General features: G+C 35.1%; 1 protein-coding gene across 1 annotated transcript in view; it reads right to left on the reverse strand.

The window, feature by feature from the left end:
- The window catches only part of SYDE2 (synapse defective Rho GTPase homolog 2), a 60,327-nt gene that overhangs the window by 39,857 nt on the left and 9,603 nt on the right, over window positions 1-10,867 (reverse strand). The window contains exons 2-3 of the mRNA XM_007946167.1: window positions 4,847-5,530; window positions 2,551-3,653 (exon numbers count right to left, since the gene is read on the reverse strand). Coding sequence (XP_007944358.1) covers window positions 2,551-3,653; window positions 4,847-5,530 — 1,787 coding nt within the window. The remainder of the gene's footprint in view (window positions 1-2,550; window positions 3,654-4,846; window positions 5,531-10,867) is intronic.

A 10,867-nucleotide genomic window follows, 5' to 3' on the forward strand; every position in this document is an offset into this window, starting at 1 on the left:
CCTACTTCCGTAGTGATACTGCCTCGGAAACCCAAGGAGGGGTCGCTATGAGTCGGGTTTGACTCGACGGCACATAACAACAACAACAACAACAAAGTGTCCTCTAATCCCATAATCTAGAAAAAAGATGTTTCCCCTTGAACTTGAACAGAAAGTAAGTCTAGAACAAATTAAAGTGTTTACTACTTTAGTAGTAGGTAATATATTAATGGGACATGTTATCCTAAAAAGTTCAAATTACAAAGATAATTATCAAAAAGATAACAAAAAATGGAAGGAAATAAAAGGTGTTTCAGGGAAGAATGTTTTAGAACATATCCCTGCTTTCAAAGGCTGACTTCTTGAATCAAACACTTGCAGTATATGCTTGATGCCTCTATCAGATAGGCCATGATCCCTGCAGCAAGTTTTCGCAATGGAACCAGAGGATGGGTGGTAGTACTACTTAGCACTTTTGGAAGATGCAAAGGTCCATTGCACAAATTATATTTGTATGAATCTATCAGAACCTGGTTTGTACAATGAAAAAAAGCAAGAACAAAATTTAGAGGTAAACAAAGTTTAAACAGTACTGCTGTTGGGTGCCATCAAATTTATCCCAACTCAGAGCAACCCCATGTGACAGAGCAGAACTGCTCCACAGGGTACTCTTGCCTGTCATCTTTACAGGAGCAGATCGTCAGGTCTTTCTTCTGCAGAGTGGCTGGGTGGGCGCCAGCCACCAATCTTTTGGTTAGCAGTTGAGCACCTAACCATTGTACCATTAGGGCTCATTTTTAAATAGCAGGCCAGTCTGTGAAATGCAGGCACAATAAACCTGCCTCTGTATTTGGGTGGGCAGGGAAGGGGGGATAATGAGGGGAGGAGGAGAAACGAAAGAGAAAAATGGTCTTTAAAAAGTACAGTTCCAAATGCACATTACTTTCTAGTTCACAGGAAATAAATCTTCATTAATTAAAATAAATCTTTCTAAACCTCAAGTATAGAAATAAAAAGCATTGTTAAAAATGTTTTCTTTGCACTTAAAACAAGTTACAATTTTATACACTTACTGTTTATAAACTAAAACAGGCTGAAAAAGTAGTCTATTTGAGTCACTTCTTTTAATATTCAATCACAAAAGTTTCTGTTTAACAATTGGTAATTGGCTTTAAAGTCTACCTAATCTCTGAAATGTTATAGGCTGCTTAGGAAAAATGGAGGAAACATACAGAAAGTATAACCAGCTTTGGTCAAAAGTTGGGCTTCAAAGTAAAAGGTCTCACTTCCACAAAGACAACATAAACTGGATTTGATGGGATTATATACCTAAATTAGAAGAGGTTTCAAAAGGTCAGATGTCCTACCTTTTAGCTTCAGGAAGCTACTGTGTCCATTTATACAGACATAAGTAAGAACAGCATAGTGCCTAAGGCTGATGGTTCAAACCCACTAGCCACTCCTTGGAAGGAAGATTGGGCAATCTACTTCCGCAGTGATACTGCCTTGGAAACCCAAGGCGGGGTCGCTATGAGTCGGGTCCGACTCGATGGCACATAACAACAAGAAGTAAGAACCAAAGAGATTAAATGACTTGCCCAACATCATACAGCTAATCAATAACAGAGAAGAAGCAAAAGTCCATTTCTTCTATATCTTAATGCAAAACTACTAACTTAGGCTGTTTCTATAATTTTCATGTTAAGTTCAAAGGGAATTATTTTAAACTTTTTTTTTAACATATAAAGAAATCATATTTCAGAGAATTACTCTCAATGTCTTTTTTAAAAAACCAATGTTGTGAATTCTAAAACTACCACAGCAGAAATACCAGCTTATAATGATTTTTAGGCCTCATTTGTGTCACAAAATATATATAAACAATTACTCATAACTCAGAGAAATACCTTCAGTAAAACGCTGTTGGCTCATTATCAGAGTCCACACGTATTAATGAAAATAAAAATAAAGTCTACTAACTTATTATCATTTACCTAACATGCTATAAATAGCACCAGGTTTTTAATTTGTTTTAATGGGTTACCTTTGCTTTTTTATCTAAAAGGAAAAGAAAATGAGATGTGTTATTAGTAGGGCCTCTCCTCAACCTCCATGCTATACCAAAAGTAAGAGATAGTAAGCTCATACCTACCAAAGGGTGGAACTAAGGAGCAGTATCGACTAAAGGCAGGGAGTTAATTTTAGAAGTGAAGCAGGACTACAATATTCACCATTGGAACTTTCTACCATAGGAATGGCAAAATATGCAGAAACACTCCTTGTATAATTAGTCAATCTTATCAGCTCTGGCTCTTCTGTAAAATCACCTCTCCCTATAGGTATATGGCCCATGTAGCTCTGTATCACAATATAAACTGGGGAACCACAGAGGATATCCTGCTCTCAATCACAGACAACATAGATTATGAATTATACCCTATATATTAATGGAGTAAAATAAATAAGAATGGAAAAATGTTTAGGTTTTTTTTTTAAACCTTGAATTCTTTCCTTCAAACTTACTAAATAAATAAATAAGGGTGGTAGTAGAGAAACACAGTGAAACACTACCTGACAGCCTCTCTTTTCAATTTCCATAATACATTTCTGTATTAGGAGTGGTACCATCAATCCTACATTTTCATTCTCTACAACTTTTCGAATATCAACCCCAAAAATTACTGGTTCACGGTTTATATCTAATCCATGAAGAGAATTCTCCCACTGTTCCATAAGAGTCACTTTCACATAAATAAGACCTCTAGGCTCAAGTTTGACAGCCAACTGATGTGTTTTTGTCACTCTGAATAAGGTGGGGAGAACAACTGTCCCATGACAACACACTCGATTTTTCCTTGGAGTAGGTTCCCAACTGAACACTACTAATTTCAAATGTTGTGCATTTTCAATTTCTATGTTGAAAGTATGATCCATGTCTAAAAAGGTTGTCCGACATGTGAGCAAAGCTGTTCTTGCTTTGTTTACTGAGTCTACTTGAATTGCACAAAAGACATCTTTTGAGTCTATCCGGGGTGGCTTTAAATCCTCAGCTCCATAGAAATGCACACTCATGAGTCCAGATATGTACTGTGAACACTTAGGTTGATCAGAAAAGCTATAATGTCTAAAAGCATCAATGTCTATTTCATTTTTGCTACAACTATTTGGAATCATTTCTTTTCCTTTTCCAAATTTGCTTTCAGATCCTTGTTTGCTAGATTTAGCTATAAGTTCAGGTGAATCTCCATCACTGAGGTAACCACCTTTGCAGGAATACTTAGAATTCATGGAGGTTTTCTTCTGATAGTTGTGCTGAGAAGATACACTGGTATCCAGATGGTACCGGCTTATAACATTCCTTCTAGCAGCTGTGGTTGTGCTTCCAGAAGGTAGAATGACAGAATGATGAATTTCTTGACAGTTACATTTAGACAAAGGAGGAGTATTATCTGGACTAGTTATATAATTAAAGGTTCCTTTAACACTCAGCTTTCTGCTAAGGTCTGGCAACTTTTTCATTTTCATGGAAAGTTTCCTCACAGTTCGTGGTGATTTTATTTTATCCGGGAATGACCAATTAATTGAACCACTTTTTTTCACAGGGCTAGGGCCTGGAGAAGATGGTTCTGTAACTCTCATTTCAGTCTTACTTGTAGCAGCTAGGATGGCAGGACCTTAAAAAAAAATAAAAAAAGAGGTATTACTAAGTGATACGTTTTATTTTGTCTTTTGCTTTTATACTATCAACTAAACAAGCTTCCATATGGACAGAAATTCTTCCCATCTCATCTCAAAAAGATGTCAAGTTCAAGCAGAATGTTAATCTCCAAATTCTGTAGAACAGAAGTAAGCATCTCCTTCTCTATTTTGAAGATCTTGAAGAAGGGTAACATAGGTTCCTTTTAAATCTTTTCTACTTCAATATACCTCAGCAAGTATGTTGCTTTATAACCTTAAACAGTAGTTATCAGAGGAAACAGGAAAAGCTGCCTATTTTTAAATGTTTATTTCAACTGGAAATCCCATACTAATATAAGTGTTTCACCTATATTTATAATCCTCTAAAAATTCACTTTTATCCCAAAGGAGTGGTTGGAGGAAAAAAAAAAAAAAAAGAAAAGTTAATAACCAAACTAGCTTATAATTTTGATAGAAATGCTTTCTATTCAACATTTGATATTTGCAATTAAAACATGTATTATGCTCTGTGTTCTGGGTGGTGTATCCAGGACAAAATATGAAAAGAAAGATGCACACCAGGAAATCAAAGGCAATCAAGGAATAATAAAACTATTAGGTGGAATCATATGAAATGCTGTGTTTTGAAGATCAAAACTGACTGAATATGGCAATTTTATATGGTCCAACATCATATATATATCAAACTTCCATTATTTTCTTTCTGAATTACATACTGTCATAGTAGATATTTGCTTCCTTTCACCCATGAGGAAATGAGCAGAGAAGCTAAGCAAACTAATGACTACTGGTATACTAAAAATACAACTTACTCAGCTGTAATCAGGTATAAGTGAATGAGAGAAGCAAAGTAAGATTTAAATAAAGAGTACGTCTCTTCTACTCCTCATGATTCCATGCTTTCAACTAAGATAAAAGTAATTATCATTTCAAAGGATCAACATATTAAACCACAGTCAATTACAGAACAAAGTCTGTGATAGGAATAATTAAACCAACTACTATATAAAAACGTTTATAAACATTTTATGTTTTCTTTATATTTGTAAAAATATATTCATTTTTATAAAGTACATTGATACAGTATACATCTTATATATTTAATTTTAGCTAATGTGAAAGAATTTAAAACTGGAAGGAAAAAAGGGCAGCCATATGATCATCTTACCTGAAATGGGAGATTTCAACATGAGACTGTCCTCCACCATCATACTTTCCTGTGTCTTGTGTCCAAGCCTTTGCTTATATTGCTGTACAAATTCTGAGGAATGTATGGAATCTACAGGGTTCATTTCATTTGACTGGGTGGTCTGAACATCACCTGTATGTTCGGAAATGCACAGCAAGTCTTCAGTGTGCTGTTCTGCTTTGGTCAGGTCACTACCAGCCAATACCCTCAAATTGAGAGTAGGAAGCTTTAAAACAGCAGGGTTTGTCTCACCAAAACTAGAGGCAAGGTCATCATCCTCAGGAATGGGGTTGTACCATATTTCTCCTTCATCATCTGCATCATTCTCTTCATTAAAGTCTAAAGAAGAGTTTCTGGATAATGAAGAATCTGTAGCATTACACACCACATATGTATAATATTCTTCAGATGATTTGGGGAATGCTTTTGAGAACTGATGTTTAGGCAGAGACACAGCTGAAATGGGCAAATTACTTATACCTTGGTATTTTTTATTTTCTTCTTCCAGATGAGGAGATCTCAGAGTACTCTGATAAAGCCAATTACGTTTCTTTGAAACAGTGATGCTGTTAAGTGGCTTATGACCTCTGAATTCAATATTATCCTTCAGATCTTCAAATTCTCTTCCCTTCATGGAAGACTCATAGACATTTTCAAATAAATCTGTTAAAAAGGAGAAAAAAAATGGTTTACCTGGAAGATGGGTCACTTCAGATCAGTTTAATACTACAGTATTATTTTAAAAAAGAAAGAAAAGTAATATTAATCACATTCAGGAATCAAAATAAAACAAGAAATATTTTGGATTTTCCATCTAAATATGATTTCTATGATTTAGTATCCATATGTGTAATATGTGTAACATACTATTAGTATGAGTAATTAGTTGGAATAGGTGCACACGGTTCTTATTTAGCCTTACTTCAGTGCAAGAAAAGGCTCAAAGCCTTTTCAATGATTAAAAATTGTATGTGCAGGTGAAGCAAGTGAAGGTGATTGTGATGAAGAATTTGTTACAAGCAGGGGTTGGTTCAATCATTTCAAAGTCAGGGCAAATTTACATAATATTAATGGGCAAGTATGAGTTGTCCCACAAGTTGGAAGTTCATGACTGACAAAATTCTGTACTAAAATTTCAACCTAACATCCATTTCCTAACCATACAATACAGCATCTTATATAGGGTTTAAGTGATAAATATCTAGGGCAAAAATCAAAGAGCTAATTTTACCCTTGAAAATTCATTGGCCCCAGTCCAGAACCCAGTACACTGACTCACAGTAAGCACAACACAGTATTTCTTCCAGAACAGATGACTTATCCCTTTGCTTAAGCACCAGACAAAAGATTGACTTTGGGCCACAGTGTCCATCCATCCATCCACCTGTCCAGCCATCCACTCACCCACCTACCTACCTATCCTTAAAAAGGAAAATCACATTCAGGAATTCAAGCTCATTCCAGGGCAATACACACTCACCTGTATTAAGAAAAAACTCACTGCCATGGAGTCAATGCTGACTCAACAGCAACACCTTGGGGTTTCCAGGGCTATCAATCCAGGGCATGTAAATGGAAGCAGACTGCTCCAGCTTTCTTTCACAGAGCAGCTTGTGATTCAAAGGGCTGACCTTTTGGTTAGCAGCCAAATGCCTTAACCACTACACCACCAGAGTTCCTTGAACTTGATCTTAAATTTGAATATTTATTTCTCTAAGAGGGCAGAGTTAAATTTGTATAAATTAAATGCTAATATGCTGCCACTCCACTGTAATCGTAATCTAAATAAAATTTCACTTACTCTGATAATTTGAGGGGGACTACCCTAATTCTAGGAGCTCTGGTGGCGTAGTGCCTAAGGCAATTTGACTGCTAACCAGAAGGCTGGCAGTTCAAACCCACCAGCCATTCAGAAGGAAGACTGGGCAATCTACTTCTGGAGAGATACCACCTCGGAAACCCAAGAAAGGGTTGCTATAAGTTGGATCTGATTCAATGGCAGTGATTTTTTTGTTTGGTACCCTAATTCTATTCATTTTTCAAAACCAACTCAAAGGCCTACTGCTTAAAGTCTTTATTCAATCAATATTGATTGAGAAACTATCCTCAGGGTTAGTATAGCAGAGTAATTATAAACTTTGTTTTGAAAGTCAAAACTACCTACATCCTAAAGTTGGATCTATATCATCTGCTAGCTGGACTTGAGCAAGTTACTTAACCTCCCTAAACCTGTTTCCTCAACTGAAAAATTGGAGAACAATAAAACTTCTACCTCATAGTGTTCTGAGCAATAAATAAATAATGCCTGTATCAAGATAAAATGCTAAGCACATCCCTTGTCACATAATAATCACCGACTAAGTGTTAGAAGTTATCATTATCATATTATTAATTACCATCAATATTATTATTGTTACTGTGCAGGCACAAAATTAAGCAGCAAAGATGAACAAAATCATTGCTGCCCTTAAGGAACTCATAGTCCAAACACTTGGATGACTAAGACAATGTAATAAGACTCTAAAAACAGATATGTAACATTAATTCCATATTAAGAGGAGATTTTTGTGCATTTCCAAAGAGTTACACAAAGCAGGCTTCAACTACAGTCAATAAACTAAACATATATCTATCATAACACTAATACACTACTCACAGATAATTTAAACAAAAACATCTGTAAAAATCTAAGATCATATCAGATTTGCAAATTATGAAATTATGGCCTTCTGCTACGCTGAGTATCTATATGGTTAATCCATCTTAGTGCTATATCAAGTAAAAAATAATAGTCTAATATGAGAGTGTTACAAAATACGGTAAGCTATGAGGAACTTAACAACCAGAAAATTACATTTATGAGTAATCAAAGCTTTCAGCACCTTCCCTTCTACTGAAAAACATTCTTTAGTATATATAAATTCATCTTATTTTTTAATCCTTAATATTTACTCACACAAAAACATTTTTTTCAAAATTTTACACATAAATTGGGTTTCAAGTTGAATTAAATTTTAAAGGGACAGGAATTAGACTAGAAATCAGAAGGGAAGGATGTTCCCATGAATTCCTACTATATCAGCCATTTATCTAATTACTCAACAAGTATTTATGAGCCCATACTTTCATTTAAAAAGGAGCCCTGGTGGCATAGTGGTTAAGGGCTCAGCTGCTACCCAAAAGGACAGCAGTTTGAACCCACTACTCTCTGCAGGAAGAAGATGAAGCAGTCAGCTTCTGTAAACATTTACAGCCTTGGAAACCCAATGGGGCAGTTCTTCTCTGTTCTATAGGGTAGCTATGAGTCAGAATTCACTCAATGGCTGCATGTTTTTAACAATCCTATAAGACAGACATGATTATCTCCATATGCCTAGAAGAATATGAGGAATATGGGTGAGTCCTAGGATTCAAACTTAAGCCTCTCTATCCCTAAAACCCTATTACCCACTAATAATAGGGAAGTAAGTGACCCTATTTGAACATGGAGATAATTATCAATCCAGTTTACCTTATAGGGTAGCTACTTGAAAGAATTTTATATAACAATGTTAGAAATTACCCTAAAAACGATAGAGTACTACTTGGTAAAGTCAAGTATCTTGCCTAAGACCACCCAGCTAGTAAATGGGAAAGTAAGCAATCAAAATAAACATAAGACTCGAATGTTGTATAGGAGTATACCTAGGCCATTATTGCTAATGGATGCCCACCTCTACCTTTTCAGTATTTAAGTATTTAACACACAAACATAAAACAAATATTTAATAAATATCTTGAATTGATTTAGTTTATAATTAATGAAAACCTGAAGAGTCAAGAGTTTATTTCTGGCCCTGTCTCCTTTACACTTCAAATTTAGAACTGAAAATAAAATAGGAATCACTGGGGCTTCTGGGTTTTCAGTGATCTCATCTTTTGTCAAGTGCACTGAAATCTAGATCTATTTCACATTTGAGCCCAAATCACTGTGATTTATAACATTTCAGACTTTTACAAAGTACTAGGCATAATTATGACACAATTATAAGTTTGAAGCCAAAATTATAAAATTAAATAACTCATCATGGCTATGAGCCATATCTTATTTTTTCCTTTTCTCAGAAGGCTCTCACAACATCCAAAATTTTGTATAGCTAGGCATATTATTTTGAGTCCTAACAAAGTCTTTTGATATATACTATAAATGATTCTTTAAAAACACTACTTGTACTACATTCCAAGGAACTGCAAAGAGAATAAAGCTACTAGGATCTCATATGTAAGCAAGATGATACTTCTATTGATAGAAGCATTTTAATGAATTTTTGATATTAAAATAATAGTTAGACTTGTGAGACCAACTACAACTACTTTTTTTCTTTTCTTTTTAATTGTGATTTGGGTGAAAGTTTACAGAGCAAATTCACTTTCCATACACCAGTTCACATACACTTTGTCTCATGACATTAACTACAATTTACCCTCATGCAACAGCTCCCCTCCCACTTTCTCCTGATAGTTACCTCTTCCCTGTGTCCATCCCTCCATGCACTCCTGTCCCCTGAGCTGTCTCCCCATGCATAAATAGCCCTTCTTTCTCTCATGCTTTTTCTCTCCAAGGAGTATATCTACCTCAGGTAAATGTTCAACTCATATGCCTGTCTTTTGTTAGGCTGGAAACCACAGGTGTGGGCTCAACTCCAAACCTGAAGTGTAGCTAGGGGCCATAGTTTCAGTGGTTCCACCAGGCTCTATCAGATCAGCAAACCTGGCTCCCCACCTCTTTTTTTTTCCCACATGATTTTGAGTTTTGTTCCACATTGTTCTCCCTCTCTATCCAGGATCTCCTATATAGATCCCCCTCCAAGTGGTTGACAGTGGTAGCCAGGCACCATCTAGTTCTTCTGGTCTCAGAGTTGTGTATAGGCTGAGGATCACATCGTGTACCACTTGCTAGAACTAATTGTTTCCATTAATTTTTGGTTTTCTTCATTCTTCTTTACTCTGGTTGAAGAGAGACCCATTGTTGCATCTAGATGGCTGCTTGCAAGCTTTTAAGATCCCAGTCACTATTCATCAAAGTAGGAGGTGGATACATCTACTTTTAACAAAACTACGAACTATAAAAACTTAAAACTTGTATAGTCTGATTACTATTGATTGTCAAATGTTTCAAAACACGATGCTGAAGTTTAAATTTAGATATATACAGCTATATTACTATAATTTCTGATAAAACAAATTTATTTAGCTATTAAAATAGAATATAAGCAACACATTATCAAAGGCAGGAAATTTTTCTTAAGCATGTACTTATAAACAATTTTAAATATTTAATTTTTATCTAAGTTAACTGAATAGATGCATAGGACGTAAATTATATAGAAATGGTAAGCTATTTACAATCTTCCCTCCTCACTTCTTTCATGCTATAATTAATGTTTAAACCTATTAGCATAGATTTATAATCTTACCTTTAGCCTCAGATGTTATGAAAATATAAAAATAAGTATGCAAAGTTGCAAGGCAGAAAAAAATCCTTATTCTCTTGCAACTAGGAATGCTATAATTTTCAGATGCTTATTAAAGTCACTTCCCTTAAAAAATTTGTAAGAGAATGCAGTCATGTGAATTAAACATTTTCCATTCAGAAAAATATTCTACACATAGTGAGTGGTGAACTACTCAGCCAATTTTGTTTTCTCAACTATTATTTCATAATAAGCCTAGGTGACTATAACTGAACCTTTAACTAGTGCCCGAGCTCAAAACTAGGCAACATTCTGAGTTATTACACGTTTCAACCCTCACTGAAAATGTACTGTTAGCTACAGACAATTTTTCATCATTTTTAAATTTCTACTGGACAATTTGCTCTTGCTTATTTCTCCTAAAAAAAAAAAAAAAAAAAAACAAAAGCATTCATTCAGAACATTGTGTTAGATTCCTAAATAAATATAAGCAATCCCTGCTTATAGAGTCCAGCCAGGCAGCCAAGATGAAATGGACAGAATAAAC

Source organism: Orycteropus afer, unplaced genomic scaffold, assembly GCF_000298275.1.
Source record: "Orycteropus afer afer isolate SDZICR_OR568_19922 unplaced genomic scaffold, OryAfe1.0 scaffold00152, whole genome shotgun sequence".
Lineage (NCBI taxonomy): Eukaryota > Metazoa > Chordata > Mammalia > Tubulidentata > Orycteropodidae > Orycteropus > Orycteropus afer.